At 53.9% G+C, this 17,933-nt stretch overlaps 1 protein-coding gene across 4 annotated transcripts in view; it reads right to left on the bottom strand.

Moving 5' to 3' along the window:
* Positions 1–17,450, bottom strand: part of BCL11A (BCL11 transcription factor A) — an 83,785-nt gene extending 66,335 nt beyond the window's left edge. For 2 of the 4 annotated variants that reach the window (XM_074578541.1, XM_074578540.1), the window contains exons 1-2: positions 16,140–17,450; positions 9,905–10,234 (exon numbers count right to left, since the gene is read on the bottom strand). In XM_074578541.1, the coding sequence (XP_074434642.1) occupies positions 9,905–10,234; positions 16,140–16,194 (385 nt within the window). In that variant the 5' untranslated portion in view covers positions 16,195–17,450. The remainder of the gene's footprint in view (positions 1–9,904; positions 10,235–16,139) is intronic. The other 2 variants (XM_074578542.1, XM_074578543.1) reach the window with 2 other exon arrangements.
* Between the last annotated feature and the right edge of the window lie 483 nt (positions 17,451–17,933).

The raw sequence follows: 17,933 nt of genomic DNA, 5'->3' as shown, positions 1-17,933 counted from the left end.
CACCGCAAACCTTTCCCTCGCCAACCCCAGGCGGTGCCACCTCCGAATGAAGAATGAGCCGGGGAGCAGCCACCAAGTTGCCCGTCCTGGCGGAGGAAGAGCGAACAGCCGCGCTGGAAGACGTTAAAGATGCGCGGCGAGTGCTGCTGGCCACTAAAGGTTGGGAAACAAACTGGTTGAATCCCGCACGGGATGCGTTGCATACTGAACCCGATTAGAAAAGATGGGGCGGTGAGGCGGGGGCGGGGGGGAGATGTTTACGGGCTCCAAAATGGGTTTGGCATTAACACAGGAGGGTGCGAGCGATGCGAGCGCTTGGTCTGCCCATCCACGAGGCTCCGCAGTCACCGGTCCGGCTCCCGCCAAGGATTTAAGCACGTGGGCGATGTTCGGTCCCCGTCCGGCGGGGCAAAGCGCACCCAGGACGGGGGGGGGCCCTAAAGCGCAAACCCTGTTTCACGTAAATTCATTACCGAATGGAAAAGAGCTCGTCGCTCATCCCAACCCCTCGGGCGGTTCGTGGGTCCGTTAAAGTGCCTCTTCTTTTTTTAAAAGTCCGCCATAAATCACAGCAACCCACGTACTGGTACCAACCCCCGTGGGCCCAAACCTGCCACGTTACCGGGAGCTGGAGCTGCTGCCTTTGTACAAAGTGAGATTTAAAAAGTTCATTAGCCCAGGGGGTGAAAAAAACTTTAAAAAAAAAAAAAACAACCAAAAAACCCACAAACAACCCAATGGTTAATTTCGGGGCCATGCCACCAGTATGAATATCGGTTTTAACGTATTAAAATACACGAGCTTGGCATATTTTATGAACTTGTGGCAACATCCCAGAAGCTGACACAGAAAACGCGGCCCTCCCGTTCGGAAGCTGCGGGCAGGCACCTGCCAGGCCGAGCCGGCGACCTCCTCGGGCTCGCCACGCCGCTGGCAGCACCGCGACCCCCACGGAGTCGCAACCGGCAGGAAAGGTAACGAGAGAGCCTCGGCGACTAGCTAAAAAGAACAAAAAAAAAACCAACAAAAAAAAAAAAAAAAGAAAGAAAGAAAAAAAAAAAAACCCACCCACCCACGTGGCAACGTGCCAGGCCGTGTCCGGCTTGATGCTAAACGCCTTTTATTGCACTGAACTGGTACTCCTGGATATAAAAACAGACCGAAGCTCGAAGGGAATTTTGTCCAAAAAATTTCCGTAATGAGGATGCGCGCAAGGCAAACAACTGGAGGCTGAGCTGCCGTTGCCCGACACTGCCTCGCAAGCCTCTTTAATCGTCTTTATTATTTGAATGAAATAAGAAAGAGCTCGCGGGCTGAGGGTTGCATATACAGAACGGGGTGATGCTAATAGGCCTCCTCCTCTTTAAAAGAGGCATTACCAAATTATGGGAATGTTTAGGGAAGACTTTATTTCTCCCACCGGGCTAATTAGAAGGCGTTTAATTTTACTCCCTGCCTCAGTTTCCACCATCCCGGCATCCGTTGTTGGGACTCGGCTGCAGGGAGCCCCACGTTGTACCGCGCGCGTGTTATTTTCAAAGCTTTGGGCACGTGATGCCAACGCGCACCTTTTCGGATCTGTGCGAAGCTTAACGCGCGCCGGGCTGCCGCCTCTTCAACCGCAAGCCTTTCGGATGCGGCGATGCTTCGGCCCGCCGGCGAGCTCCACCATTCCGCGCCCCGTACGACAGGGGCGAGAACGCAAAACTCATTTCTCGCCCTCTAAAGCAGAAGGATCTGCTTTGCAGGAAACGAAAAAAAATTAAAAAAAAAAAAAAACAAAAAACAAACAAACCCCAAGCAGGAAGATTCAGGGCACTGCCACACTCCGACGCTCCCCCCCGGCGTCGGAGGATCACGCCGCGGCAGGGGAAAACTTTCTACCCTGCTTCTGTGCTTCAAGTGAACTCGTATTTGTGTTTCCAATAAAGAGCCATTTTTACGTTAGCTGTCTGTAACAGCAGGGAACAGGAAAACCAGCGCAATCTTTACCTCGTACGAAGGATGATACTGGTGTCACGTGCTTGCTCCTTCAAAAAACATTATTTATACGAGGCAACGGGGAAAGCCGAGAAACTGTTGCCGCTGCCCTGCGTCCCCGCGCGAGCGGCGTTAGAGCAACTTTTTGATCCCCCACATTTTTTACATTTTCCCCCACCACCACCACCCCGAGAAGTAAATTTCCCAGCCGCGCAGGCCACCGCCTTTAATTAAGCTTTCAAAAGTCTTCTGACAATGCCAACAATTGCAAGACACTTCTGGAGCTCAATCATGCAATCATCGTGACACTTCTATTTACAATTTGTCTTAGAAAGAGTTTCTCTGACATTGTACTTGGACAAAACAGCCAAGCCGCCGGTTCACAACCTTTCTCTGCCTTATTTACAAATACAGCTTGTACGGGGGGCTCCGAACCTCGGGCGCGGGAGCCTTTGGGGAGCACCCGCACGATTTTTCCTGCCTGCGACTGTTTTACCCGACCTGTGCTCCCCGCTCCTTTCTCTGGGGAAAGCAGGCGGAATTCCGCTACAAAATATTCACGCGTTCCTTCCCTCCCCCCCCCCAACCCCCCCAGCTTTTTTTTTTTTTTTTTTTTTTTTCTTTTTAAGCTTTCATCTTATTGTCCAGACGCAATGCTAACTGTTCAGTGCAGACGGCGATGATTTTTTTTTGTCTCCGGAACAAAACAAAATAATAAGGAATCGCAATTTACAACCTACAGAATTATAATGGCAACTACTAATAACAGCCCAAGAAAATTTCCGTGGCGTAATGACTACTCAAAGACATCACCTCCTGAGAACTGTAATAATCAAATGTACTTGATCTAAAATTTAGTAGCAAATTACGTCCACCTTCCCCCGACTACTGCAGACGGAGGTTTTTCTTACGTTATTTTTCCTCGCATTTTATTTGAATGCCACGAGCAGCTTGAGAAGAAAGGATTCGGGCAGTAAAAATGACCTCCCCTCCTCCTCCCCTCTTGGTACCGTAAATACGGCATCCGCAGATACACGCTCGGCATTATAACGGGGAATACGCAGCAGCGCTCCAAAGTGTCCCTCCAACTGAATCCAAGTAACATTGAAGATCCTTCCTCACCCAAAAAACAACCTTGCGTTAATTCCCTCGGATTTATGCCTTCGACAAACAAACCGCTAAAACCTGACACCGGCAGAGGATAAATATTTCTTCAGCCTTTTCAATAAGTGAACAGCGATTTTACATTCACTGATCTCTAGATACTTCAGTTAATATTTCCCCCTATTGTGAAATACGAGAGCGGATAGCGAAAGCCCGGCCGTAGCGCTCACTGCAAATCACGGGCTGCCGGTATCTGGTGGTGAGGCTTTGACATACATATTGATGAAAGCTGCCTCATTGGACCCACACAACATATCCTATTAATTTTCCGTTAAATTTATGACATTTCAGCCATAGCGCTGGATCAGCATCACTCAAAATTTTATAGCAAGTCAAAGCCGGGCGCGGGCAGACACCCCCGCGGCAGAGACAGGTACGCATGCCTGCACCTATATGGATCTGGCGGCTACGGCACAGGTCGCGCACGCACATACACGCTCTTGTCATCATCCCCGTCTCTGGAAAACGCTGAGGATAAAGAGCAGCCTATCCACGGTTAAAACAGACATCATTTCTCCCCGCATTTGAATGACTCGCTGCCTCCTTCCCTGTCTCCAGATGAGCCGATCCTTAACCATTACTTATCCTGAGATGATCTTTTGCTGTAACACACCAACTTGCCGGATACAAAACTGCAGACAGGGCACATACTGCCTCCGGGGCTAACCTATAGCACCTCTGTACCCACAGTAACCCATAGCTCCTCTGTACCCACAGCTAACCCATAGCACCTCTGTACCCACAGTAACCTATAGCACCTCTGTACCCACAGCTAACCTATAGCTCCTCTGTACCCACAGCTAACCCATAGCACCTCTGTACCCACAGTAACCTATAGCACCTCTGTACCCACAGCTAACCTATAGCTCCTCTGTACCCACAGTAACCCATAGCTCCTCTGTACCCACAGCTAACCCATAGCACCTCTGTACCCACAGTAACCCATAGCTCCTCTGTACCCACAGCTAACCCATAGCACCTCTGTACCCACAGTAACCTATAGCACCTCTGTACCCACAGCTAACCTATAGCTCCTCTGTACCCACAGCTAACCCATAGCACCTCTGTACCCACAGTAACCTATAGCACCTCTGTACCCACAGTAACCCATAGCACCTCTGTACCCACAGCTAACCCATAGCACCTCTGTACCCACAGTAACCCATAGCTCCTCTGTACCCACAGCTAACCCATAGCACCTCTGTACCCACAGTAACCTATAGCACCTCTGTACCCACAGCTAACCTATAGCTCCTCTGTACCCACAGCTAACCTATAGCTCCTCTGTACCCACAGTAACCCATAGCTCCTCTGTACCCACAGTAACCCATAGCACCTCTGTACCCACAGTAACCTATAGCACCTCTGTACCCACAGTAACCTATAGCTCCTCTGTACCCACAGCTAACCCATAGCACCTCTGTACCCACAGTAACCTATAGCACCTCTGTACCCACAGCTAACCTATAGCTCCTCTGTACCCACAGCTAACCCATAGCACCTCTGTACCCACAGTAACCTATAGCACCTCTGTACCCACAGCTAACCTATAGCTCCTCTGTACCCACAGTAACCCATAGCTCCTCTGTACCCACAGCTAACCCATAGCACCTCTGTACCCACAGTAACCTATAGCACCTCTGTACCCACAGCTAACCCATAGCTCCTCTGTACCCACAGCTAACCCATAGCACCTCTGTACCCACAGTAACCTATAGCACCTCTGTACCCACAGCTAACCTATAGCTCCTCTGTACCCACAGCTAACCTATAGCACTTCTATGCCCACAGCTAACCTATAGCACCTCTGTACCCACAGTAACCTATAGCACCTCTGTACCCACAGCTAACCTATAGCACCTCTATACCCACAGCTAACCTATAGCACCTCTGTACCCACAGTAACCTATAGCACCTCTGTACCCACAGCTAACCTATAGCACCTCTATACCCACAGCTAACCTATAGCACCTCTGTACCCACAGTAACCTATAGCTCCTCTATACCCACAGCTAACCTATAGCACTTCTATGCCCACAGCTAACCTATAGCACCTCTGTACCCACAGTAACCTATAGCACTTCTATACCCACAACTAACCTATAGCAACTCTGTACCCACAGTAACCTATAGCACCTCTGTACCTACAGTAACCTATAGCACCTCTGTACCCACAGCTAACCTATAGCACCTCTATACCCACAGCTAACCCATAGCACCTCTGTACCCACAGCTAACCTATAGCACTTCTATACCCACAGCTAACCTATAGCACCTCTGTACCCACAGTAACCTATAGCACCTCTGTACCCACAGCTAACCCATAGCACCTCTGTACCCACAGTAACCTATAGCACCTCTATACCCACAGCTAACCTATAGCACCTCTGTACCCACAGTAACCTATAGCACCTCTGTACCCACAGCTAACCCATAGCTCCTCTGTACCCACAGTAACCTATAGCACCTCTATACCCACAGCTAACCCATAGCTCCTCTATACCCACAGTAACCTATAGCACCTCTGTACCCACAGCTAACCCATAGCACCTCTGTACCCAGAGATAACCTATAGCTCCTCTATACCCACAGCTAACCCATAGCACCTCTGTACCCAGAGATAACCTATAGCTCCTCTATACCCACAGCTAACCCATAGCACCTCTGTACCCACAGTAACCTATAGCACCTCTGTACCCACAGCTAACCCATAGCTCCTCTGTACCCACAGTAACCTATAGCACCTCTGTACCCACAGTAACCTATAGCACCTCTGTACCCAGAGATAACCTATAGCTCCTCTATACCCACAGCTAACCCATAGCACCTCTGTACCCAGAGGTAACCTATAGCTCCTCTGTACCCACAGCTAACCCATAGCACCTCTGTACCCACAGTAACCTATACCACCTCTGTACCCACAGCTAACCTATAGCACCTCTGTACCCACAGCTAACCCATAGCTCCTCTGTACCCACAGTAACCTATAGCACCTCTGTACCCACAGCTAACCCATAGCACCTCTGTACCCACAGTAACCTATAGCACCTCTATACCCACAGCTAACCCATAGCACCTCTGTACCCACAGCTAACCTATAGCACCTCTGTACCCAGAGTAACCTATAGCACCTCTGTACCCACAGCTAACCTATAGCTCCTCTGTACCCACAGTAACCTATAGCACCTCTGTACCCACAGTAACCTATAGCACCTCTGTACCCACAGTAACCTATAGCACCTCTGTACCCACAGCTAACCCATAGCACCTCTGTACCCACAGTAACCTATAGCACCTCTGTACCCACAGCTAACCTATAGCACCTCTGTACCCACAGCTAACCCATAGCACCTCTGTACCCACAGTAACCTATAGCACCTCTGTACCCACAGCTAACCTATAGCACCTCTATACCCACAGTAACCTATAGCACCTCTGTACCCACAGTAACCCATAGCACCTCTGTACCCACAGCTAACCTATAGCACCTCTGTACCCACAGCTAACCCATAGCACCTCTATACCCACAGTAACCTATAGCACCTCTGTACCCAGAGGTAACCTATAGCACCTCTGTACCCACAGCTAACCTATAGCACCTCTGTACCCACAGTAACCTATAGCACCTCTGTACCCACAGCTAACCTATAGCACCTCTGTACCCACAGTAACCTATAGCACCTCTGTACCCAGAGGTAACCCATAGCACCTCTGTACCCACAGTAACCTATAGCACCTCTATACCCACAGCTAACCTATAGCACCTCTATACCCACAGTAACCTATAGCACCTCTGTACCCACAGTAACCTATAGCACCTCTGTACCCAGAGCCAACTCGTAACACCTCCTTCAGCCCAACGACTAACCGGGGACATTGTCACATCGCTACTAAATACCTATTTTCTGGTCTTTTACCAGAAAAGAACTGGTTCACTCAACTCCTGTATATTTTTCCAAAGGCAGCCTCTGTCCTTTTTTCTTTTTTTTTTTTTTTCCTTAATTACACACTCGTATCTTTTTGCATTTTGCATCCTTGCACAGAAATCAGATAAAAAACGTCAGAATTCCAAGAGCCTGAGGTTCACTGCAAGGGCCTTCCCAGAAACCTGAACTCCACAGCTCATTCCAAGACCCTCGCTGGTAATTTTACTGCCGGACCCCACAAACACCTGGGCACGGGTCACTCCAGCTACCGCCACACCTCTTTGGGATATGAGGGACATAAACTCATCCGCGTGAGACCCTGATGCTCCTTCCACCCCTCCCGCAGCCCGGCCACACTTCCCAACACAGGGAATAACCAGAGGACCCCAGCGCCCATCGGCTCCATCCCGGCCGGGGAGGTGCAGAAGACCTGTGCCCTTGGATCCCCCGTCGGCGGGCACGGCTGGGCACCACCGGGCACAAAACTGGAGGTGGGAGATGGGAGGACAACTGCAGGTGGGTCTCTGCTCACAGCGGCGCTCGTGGCTCGCACCACGGACCCCAGCCCGGCCCACCTACAGCAGAGGCCACCCCTACGTGAAAGGGCAAGCAGCATCAGGCCCCTGCCGATGCCTCCTTACCCGCTGCCCTCCGCTCACCCAACCACTCAAAGTTGGTTAAAACCACAGCCTTTTCCGAATTAACGGCCCCGTGACATCGCGCGAGGCCAAACCCTGCTGGCTCCGCGTCTCCCGTGCCCAACGCGGGCCGAAGCAAAACCCTCAGCTGAGGAGATTCCCCCCGCGCAGAACTCCCCGTCCCTCCGCCTGAGGGACCTCTCTGGGACCACGGGGAGGGGAGCGGGTCTAATTCTTGCTTGACAGATGCTGTGTTTTGTCTTTTCAGCAGAGCGGCGCCGTACGTAAATACAGCGTTACATCATACCGCCGCTCCTCCATATTTGGTGATTTAGTATGGCTCCGGAGCTCGGAAGACTACAAATCCCTTCCGCCAGGCTCCCGCTTCATTAATCATGCCCTACGCTTCTGCTCGTTTGCCGTCAGATCGCAGGCAGCACATGGAAATGGGCACTGCCCTCGACCACTCTGGGAAAAAAAAAAAAAAACCAAAACGAAACAAAACAAAACAAAAACCACCTTTAACGTCCGTGGCTGGGAAGGGCAATATGCGGAATTATTAGCATATGCGGCAGGGCAATACGCGGAATTTTGAGCCTCTTTCAAAACACAGCTTAGCAGTAGCTGAGCCTCCGTTTCCTCTTAAACGTACGTACGTACATGGATTCAAAGTAATACCTCTCGCTCTGCAGAAGCAGCATACGTCCCTTCACATCACATATGCATGCGTACGCACACAGCTTTGCATAAATATATACGTGTGCGCAGACGGACACACGCGCACCGATACGTATTTGCTGCCACCACAAAACCTTCAAAACTCCCGTCTCCCCAGCGCGATGTGCCGGCTGGTTTGGAGGCCAGGGAGGCTGCGGGAGCATCGCGCTGAACCCCCCCAGCCCCTACTGCCCCAGAACGGCTTAACTCTGCGGCCACAGCCAGCCCCGGACAAGCTCCGGCACATGGCACGAGGATGTTCTGCGCCACCGACAACCCCGAGCGGTCCTGCGGGCTCCCCCAAGAGAGGGGCCGGCAGCCCCGCGTCCCAGACATCGCTGGGATTGGGGTTTGAAACCGGTTCAGGCATTTTCCGCGCCGATACGCTGCGGTCTCGCCTTTTCCGACCAGCAGCACTGGCACGGTTTGGAGCGATTTGCAACACTCGCTGCAAAGGGGTAGTGCTCTTGTTTACTAGCGAGGATTTTAAAAGCCTCGTTACACTCCCAGGGCTCTGGGATTTTCTTTCACACGGCACGCTCTGGTTTTTTTTAACCTCATTTGTGAAGATATCTGCACGGCGAGTGGCTTTCCGGTTTAAGAAAAAAAAAAAAGAAAAAAAAAAAAAGACAAAAAAATTTATGCTAAGAAATGGAATTATTTACCCTTTTTTAAAAAAATTACATTTCGTATTGTTTGTTGCACAGAACAGAACTCTGCCTCGGACATTTGTACGGCTGACATGTGGCTGTGTAAACCGCAAACAAAATCAAGATACATCTGTCAAAACCACATCAGAGACAAGAGAGAGCACAGCGAAGCATTTATCATTTGGCTGAGGAGGCAGGCTGCAGAGAGCGGCCTTTCCTGTCAAACCAACCTTTTGAAATTTCCAACATGCCCTTAAACTTTTCGAATAAGCATGTCTGTGCGCTTCAGCGACTGCCCTCTCTACTCTGGCCTGGCCAGTCGAAAATGGCATCTTAAAGTCAAGGTCGGTGGTGTCACTTTGCCATGGGGCTGTGTTTAATTACAGTCCATACGCTGACAGCCAATATGGAACCAAGGCTGGCTGATGCTCCGTTAACTCTTTCCCCCCTGACTTTGCCAAAGACTCGAAAGCTCCTCGCTGTACGGCGCGGCCGGCCCTGAAATCTCCTCCTGCAGCGCTACGGCAGGCGAGACACCGGGAGACGGTGACTACAATGCAGGCAAATCACGAGAGCAGCCTCGAACAATACCGTCGGAAATACCGGCCGGCACAGCACGGCACGTGCCTGTTGATCCTGCCTCCGTGCAGGCACCGGGAAATACCGCTCGTGCGCTCGCCGCTAACCGAAAGGCAGGGCATTTAACACGTCGGCCGTCGCGACAGAGCAGAACAGAGAGACAGACACGGCGGTTCGCGACTGCGAACGCGCTACGTTGCCACTGAAACGGAAATAAACTCGCAAACACTTCTCCTTGCTTTTAATTTACCTGCTATATGTTCCTGTTTAGGGCAAATTCCTCTAGATGACGTTGATAAACAATCGTCATCCTCTGGCGTAACCTGGATGCCAACCTCCACAGGATTGGATGCTTTTTTCAGCTCACTTGGTGAGGGTGAAGGTGGCTTATCCACAGCCTTCTCTAAGCAGAGACTGCCATTGCATTGTTTCCGTTTGTGCTCAATAAAAATAAGAATGTCCCCCAACGGGAAGTTCATCTGACACTGGCCACAAGTGAGGAGGTCGTGGTCCCCTTCCGGAGCTCCCAATGTGCCATGTTCAGGTTCGTCATCAGTGAGAATGGCTTCAAGTGGTTCGGCTGCAGTTTGAGAAACAAAAGGAGAATCATTAGAGCTCTCGGGGAAAAGGCACCGGGCGCAGGGAGGGGGCGAGGAACGCGCCGAGCCCCCTCTTCATGAATATTACACCCTGCTCCCCCCCAGCCAAGCCCATGCAACCCGGCCACGGGCACGGCAGCCAGGAGATGAATTCATCGGTTACAGGCAGAGGGGTTTTTGCAGAAGCAGCTGTAGCGTGCGGAACTCGGGGAGCCGGCCCTGCGACCGCCTCCGTGCTCCCGCGTGAGGACACATTTCTGACTCCATCGAACCGCTCGCTGGTAAAATTAATTGAACGGTCTTGAAAGAATGCACAGCAAAACTCTCGTGGTACTACCAAGAGAAGCGAACGTGGTGTTTTATTGCCAGATGTATTATTTATGTATATGAATTCAAGGCTAAAAGCACTGCACACGCTCTCTCTCACACACACACGGGTGTGTATTTTCCACCAGCCAGACCTACTTTCTAAAATTCCCCAAGTCTGAGCTACGCGGGTGCGGGCAAAAGGTGTTTGGACATACAGATATTGCATATTCCCTATACGGGCCATGTGTGTGTGTGTGTGTGTGTAAAGGAAACGAGAGGGAGAGCCAGACGGCGTTGGCTGCACAGGCGGCACGTACAGCCCTTACAGCGCACGTGCACACCTATACGTGTGTATCCGTGTCACCGTCCCTATCAAGCCCGTTTGCAGCTCCCAATTTAAAAAAAATGCGAAAAGGCCGGGAGAGTTACTGCAGGGCGAGGGAGGGGACGAGACAAATACATAAATATATAAATGGCAGAAAGCGAAATGATAAAAAGCGAGTGCAGCAGCAACGCCTGTGGGGCTGGGGGGGGGGGGGGGGGGGAGTACCTCTCACTTTTCAGCTGCTCCTCGGGATTCAAATAAATATCAAATTCACTACCAATTCCACCCAGAGATATTAGCTAGATGGGCTATTTCTTAGTACTTAAGGAAACAAGGCCACCAGTCATTTTTCCTTTTATCATCCCGAAATAAAGGAACGCCTAAATTATCTTGAACGTGTTAGCACTGGTGGCCCTCAGCACCTAAAAATCAGCGTGGCCAAGCGACTGCCACATTTCCTCGCAGCAGTGAGAAGTGCCTGCTTTAAACTCAAAATACCTCGCCTAATGTTGTCAAAGTTGACAAATTTCCTGAATGAGCTCCAAAAAGCTTCATTATGAGGCTATTTCTGCTCGCGGAATTGTCAGTGGATGCTCTAACGAGGCAGACGCGGCTCTCTTTTCTGTTTGCCTTTTTTATTTTATTTTTTTTTTTAATTATTTTGGTTAAGTTTGCAGAGAAATACCTTGGCAATCTGTGTGGCAGCCTCCATCACTACTGCCTTTCACGAGAAACAAAAAAAGAAATCCCAGCAGCGTGTCGGTATTCCTCTACCTGCGCCATAGAGCAGCGAGCAGGAGGAGAGGGTACTAGACACACAACCCACCCCAAAACACTGCCAGGTACCGCAGGCGAGACGGAATGCAACTCCTAAACAGTTAATCAGCCTGACCTTCTTTAGCTGGCTGCCAATTTCACATTTAATGAACTTAAAGCCACAGAGAATCAAAAAATAGATTTTAATTTGACTGCGCGATATTGGAACTGATTTTGATAAAGTGCAAAAATCCAGTGAACTCAGGTTAAATTTATTTCAACCCTACCTAGGCTGAATATTGAGGAGGAAGATCTGGAGTAGCTCCCAGTTGTGCTGCGTAAAATAATATTGAAAGAGCACACTACCTCGCCGTACCTCAGCTCCAACTAGGACACCGGGATCCAAGTCCATCATTTCTTGCCTCTAGTACTACTTCTAATTTAACGTAAGGTCAACCACAGGAATATGAAGGTTACGTTCGCATTAATAAAAACAATGTCTTAATCGCTGGGGTTTTCTGCTAAACTTACAGACCGACGAGATAAGAGGCACAACGTGCATTTCACACGCTCCTCGGGAAGCCGGGAGAGGAGCAGGGTGTTTCTGCGGGATCGCTGGGCATGGCCGGGTTTTTTTTTCCTCCCCAGCCCTTCCTCGCGCTCGGACCGAGGGAGCAAAATTATTGCAGGACTAATTCCACCAGTAGCTCTCTGCACGCCGCAGACAAAGGTATTTTGCGAAGCTAACTTCTAGCTCACCAACTCCCCGCAGCAAAAGACACAGAACGCCCCGTATTCCCCTCACAACTGGCTTAGTGAGGAGCTCTGCATAATCATTACTCAATTATAATGTTTTCCCGCGGCCTGATTCCTTTCTGACGCTGTCAGTATTATTTAGCAGGGGAAGGTAACCCGCTGCTTCGACACCAGACAGTTAAAAGTAGCGCTAAACAAAAATAGACTTTGCCGAAGTCTGTACCGACTGGGCTGATTTACAATCAAAACCAGGAAATGAAGTGGTAATTCAGAGGTTGCTGATTACACCTCCACATTTCACCTAATTAATTTTATAGGAGGCAAAGTTCTTGAAAATAACAAGATGATCAAATGTACAGATATAAAACCTGTAACCTCAACATTTTCTATGCTCTTAACGTAAATTATTGCTAATTAACAAGAATTATATACTAATGTATGAAATACGGCTGGCACCATGTTCACTGCAAAACGCTTGGCTCCTGATGGAGGCAGAGGCAGCAAAAATATCTTTTTATTATTACTGCTACTTTTAAAACAAAATACAAAATATCGGGCTTACGAAGAAAACGCCAAAACACAATTCACCTGGCCTGGCCACCGATCTGCGGGATGCGCCTTTTAATTCTGGGGCAATCAAAATTCCCTGCCTGGGTCCCTAATCATCCGTCCCTATTTTTCATGCAAATTGCCCTTCCACCAACATGTCTTTTTCAGCTTACCCCCCCTCCTTCGCCCTCCTACCTCCCCCCTTCTTCCCCGTTCCCAGTCACCAAAAACAACCGCACCGTCTCTCCGGGATGGATTTTGGAGTGTCGGGAGAAAGGAGGTACCGGAGGGGGGGGGATGGATGGGGGGGGAAATGGATGGCGGGGGCGGGGAGGGGGGGGAAGAATGCCACGGCACGGTGCGGGGAAATGCCCCGGCCGCGCATCCGCGCTGCCGGGGCATTTCCCCGCACCGTGCCGTGGGAAAGGATGGAAAAGGGCTGTTTAATCCCCAAGTTTGTGCCCTGGGATCGTGCGGTGGAAATGAAAAGCGGGGGGGGGGGGGGGGAAGGACTTGGAGGGGTACAATGGAAACACGTTATGGGGGGGTGGAGGGAAACCCGGGGAGGAGGAAGGCGAGCATCACCCGCTGCCTCCCGGAGCAAGCAAACTCCGCGCAAAATTAAGAACAAAGAAGAAGAAGGGGGGCGGGGGGGGGGGGGTGAATGGGGGGGGGGGGGGGATTGGATGGAGGGGAGGGAGCCGGCCAGGTTCAAGTTCGCGGGGCTGCCCGGTTGTTTGATCTCGCTGTGCCTCCTAGCGACCGAAACGGGCAGGCAGCCCGCCCGACCCGGCTCCGGCACCGCATCCCCCCCGGCCCTCCGCTCCCCCAGCCCGGCCTCCCTTCCTCCCCCCCCACCCCCCCTTTCCTTCCCTCCCTCCCCATCCCCGGGGCGGCTCTCCACGGAAGGGACCCCCCCAACCCCCCCCACACCCCTCCCCGGGCCCGTCCCAGCCGCCGCTCCCGCCCCACGCGTGCGGAAACTCCGCGGGTATCTCAGCCAAAAGGAGCCGCGGGGATCCCGCCCGTCTCCGCTTCCCTCAACCACCACCTCCCGGGGGCGAGTCGGAGTTCCCCCCCGCCACACTCCACCGTGATCCCCTTTTCCCCGCATCCCACTCCCGGGGCCGCCCGGGCATCCCGGTGCGGGGAAAGGACACCCCCTCCCCCCCAGCTCCGCCGTACTCTATTTCGGGAGGGGGGTTGCACCTCCATAAGCCTCCCACGGATGTTGCAGCCTCTACCCCAACGCAATTCAAATTTAAAAAAAAAAAAAAAATAAAAGCCCCGAGAAGCGGCAGGCAAAGAGGGAAAAGCCGAGGGGGGAGAGAGGGGCTGAGCCCCCGACACACCCCCACCGGGTTTTAGGGCAAACTTCGGGCAGCGGCTGCCTGCGCAGAGCCGGGTTTGGGGCTGAGGGGCTCCATGTGCGAACCTGGAGCTGGAAACGGCTGGAAACGTCCGTGCAGCCGCGGGGGAAGAGAGAAATCGCAGCGTAAAGTTTTGGGCTGGAGGCTTTTTTTTTTTTTCCTGGGTTTTGGGGTTGGGGTTTTTTTGGGGTTTTTTTTGGTTTGGTTTTTTTTTTTTTTTTTTTTTACGAAGGGAAGAGGGAGCCGGGGACGGTTGGCTGGAAGAAATCGCCCTGGGTTTTCTGCCATCCCTGGGAGGGAACAAAACCCGCCGGGAGTAATGGGGGAAAAGAGAAAGAAAGAAATAAAGAAAAAGAAAAGAAGGGAGGGGGAGGAAAGGAGCGAAGCATGCAGCATTTCCCCTTCCCCCCTCCCCAGCTCACCCCGAGGAAAAGGGGATTTTTATTTATATTTTTTTCTCTCCCTTCCTTCCCACCCCCCTCGCCCCAAACCTTTCCAGCTCGAGTTGCCTTTTGTTGTGCAAAGAGCGCTCCCGCTTATCTCGCATCGAGCCCTGGTGTGTGCGGCGGCGGCGGGCGGGCGGGAGGGAGGGAGGGAAGGAAGGAGGGAAGGAGGCAGCCGGAGAGTTTTTGTTGCGAACGGTGTGGTGGGGGCTCGGGGTTCGTTTGGGTTGCTTTTTTTCCTCCTTCTCTCTCTCTCTCTCTCTCTCTCTCCCGGGGAGAGCGGGTTTGGTTCGGGGTTTGAACCGCGGCGGCGAGCGAGGGCCGTTCGCGGGTGTGAGGGTGCGAGTGTGTACGAGCGTGTGTTGTGTGTGTTGTGCGTGTGTGTGTGTGTGTGTGTGTGTGCTCAGCCCGGGCTCGCTCTCGCCTGTGTTTGTTGGCAGGAGGCTCCCCGCACACGCGGTGCTTGTAAACATTCAGACACGAGATTTTTCCCAATCAAAATCCACTTCCACTTTTTTTTTTTTTTTTTTGAAAATCTTCCAAAAAATAGTAAGCGAGCGGGAGAAGGCGAAGCTGTTGGGCGAGGAGAGGGGAATCCCTCCCGGCTCTTCGGCTCGGCTCCCGCTGCCGGCCCCCCCCCCTCACCCCCCCCCCGCACTCCCGCCCCAGCCCGAGCCGGAGCGGCGGCGGGGCGAGGTCGGGGCGGCGGAGCCCCGCACGCCGCCGGCCCGGGGCGGCGGGGGTCGGCGGGACGGCCACCCCGCGGCGGAAACAAAAGGGAGGGAAGGCGGCCCCGGCTCGGCTCGGCTCGGCTCTCCCCCTCCCCTCCCGCCTCCCCCGAGAGGGTGCCGTGGGGCGGGCGAGGCGAAGGGGCGAGCCCGCCCGGTAGCCGAGGGGCTCCGGTCGCCGAGAGGCTCCGGCCGCCGGACTTTTTCTCCCCGCTCCGCTCGTCCGCAGCTCGCTCCCGCCCGGCCAAGGTGTCCGGCGTCCAGCCCGCCGCTCCCGCAGGAATTTCTTTCCACTTTCGGGCGGTTCTGCCCCCGCGGCAGCCCCGCACCTTTCCCGGCTCTTGCCGCCAAAGAGCGGGAGGAGCGGGGAGCGGAGCGGGGGCAGGGGGAGTGCGCGCCGGCGGGCGGGGGGCACGGGCAGAAAGAGAAGAAAAGTCATCAAGGTGATTAAATTAGAGAGGGAGAAATTAACCGGAATGCTGATAATCCCGAGCAGGCGTTGAGTTCTTTTTTTTTTTTTTTTTTCCCCCGACTCGCTCACTCGCTCTCACTTTTCTTTTCTTTTTTTTTTTTTTCCCTCTGCTCTCGCTCAAATTAAAAATTAAATCCGTGAAGGGGAAATTAAATAAATTGCTCTCCGGGTTACTTACGTGAAAATTCCCGTTTGCTTAAGTGCTGGGGTTTGCCTTGCTTGCGGCGCGACATGGTGGGTTGGTGGCTTCGGTGGCTTGTGAGTCGCTCGGTTCACATCGGGAGAGACGGGTTAGAGAGGAAGGAGACTCCAGAGAAAATATCTTCATCAATGTCTTTTGACATCCAAAATAAATTAGAAATAATACAAAGATGGCGCAGGGAAGATGAATTGTGGGATAGCAGTCATGGCTTTTTTTTTTTTTTTTTTGTGCAAGGGGAAAAAAAAAAAAGAGAGAGAGAGAGGGAGAGAGAGGGAGAGAGAGAAGGAGAGAGAGAGAGAGATGAAAAAAATGGCAAAAGCCCCCCTGAGCTGCAAGTTCAAGTGCGGACGTGACGTCCCTGCGAACTTGAACGTCAGGAGCCTGGATGGACAGAGACATACAAAACATGGGCAGGGCAAGCCGGGGAGAGGGGAGGAGGGAAGGCGAAGGCAACACCAATGGACACTCATCAGGGGCTGGACATGAAAAAGAGAGCAGGACAAGCCAATGGACAGTGATGGCAGGGGGGAGAGGGGAGGGGGCGCGGCGGGAGGGGGTGCACCGGCCGCCCGGCGCACGCTGCCGGAGGGAGCCCGGGGGGCCGGGGGCGGAGGGGGCGGCGGCCGGAGCCGCCGGTGGCGGCGGGGGAGCGGGTGCGGGAGGGGAGCCGGGAGAGGGGCGAGGAGGGGGGAACGAAACACGCACGGGCGGAGAGAGAAGGGAGGAAAGGGAGAGGGAGAAAGCCGGCAGGCAGGCAGGCAGCGGCAGCGCACCCCCGCTGGAAAAGCCAATGCATCAGTGAAGCCAAGGCCGGGCGGGGGAGGGGGGGGAGTGCTGCGGGGCAGGCTGGCCTCGGGAGGTGCCGAGGAGGTGGGAAAGCTGGGGGAAGCCAGGTAGGACCGGAGACCACCCAAAAAGCTGGGGGGGGGGGAGGCCATCCGGCTGCCGGCTTCCCCGCTCCCCCCCCCCCCCGGCTCCCCCCCTACCCGAAGCCGCGGAGTCCCCTCCTCCCGGGAGCTGCGGCCCGTCCCCGGGGGGAGCCGGGGGAGCGGGGCCGGGGGGCTCGGCCCGGCCCGCGGCAAACTTCGGCGGGGAGCGGCGGGCCTTGCCCCGGGGCCGGCCGGGGGAGAAGCCAGCGGAGTTTGGGGAGCGAAGAAGCGGCCAGGGCACGGGAGGAGAAGCCGCAGGAGCGGAGCGGGGCGGGGGGAAGAGGAGGGCGGCGGGACCCCGCAGCTTTCCGCGCGGGCTTCTCTCGCACGCCAGCCCGGAGCCCCCCCCTCCCTCCCCCGGTGGCGCTCCGAGCCCTGCCCGCAGCGACAGTCTCTTAAAGAAAGCGAAACGCGGGGCTGCCGGCGGCGGGCTGGCACCGGGCGGAGCGGGGGGGAGCACCGAGGAGCGGCTGGAGTTGGGAGGATGCGGCAGCGGCGGCTGGAACTTCGCCGTTAAACACCGGGAGAGAGGCAGAGGCTGCCGGCGCGGGGAGGGATGAGGTTGCGGTAGAAATAAGCTCCGGAGGCGAACGGGCGTTGGGGAGCAAAGTGCGGCGGAGAAAGGAGTGCGAAGGGGGATAACCGTGCCCGGGACGGAGGCGGAGAGACCGAGCGGCGGGCGGCCCCGCGGGAGGAGAGAGCGGGACGGGAGGCGCGGGGGGGACGGAGGGGCTGCCCGCCACCGTCAGGGAGATCGGAAGGCGCGGAGCTGCCGCCGCCCGGGGGAGCGGGGGAACGGGGACCTGTTGGCGGGGCGAGCCCCGGCGTGGGACGGTTCCGG

Source organism: Larus michahellis, chromosome 3 (assembly GCF_964199755.1).
Source record: "Larus michahellis chromosome 3, bLarMic1.1, whole genome shotgun sequence".
Lineage (NCBI taxonomy): Eukaryota > Metazoa > Chordata > Aves > Charadriiformes > Laridae > Larus > Larus michahellis.
Note: the sequence above shows the minus strand (reverse complement) of the source record. Positions and strands in the feature narration are given on the sequence as shown.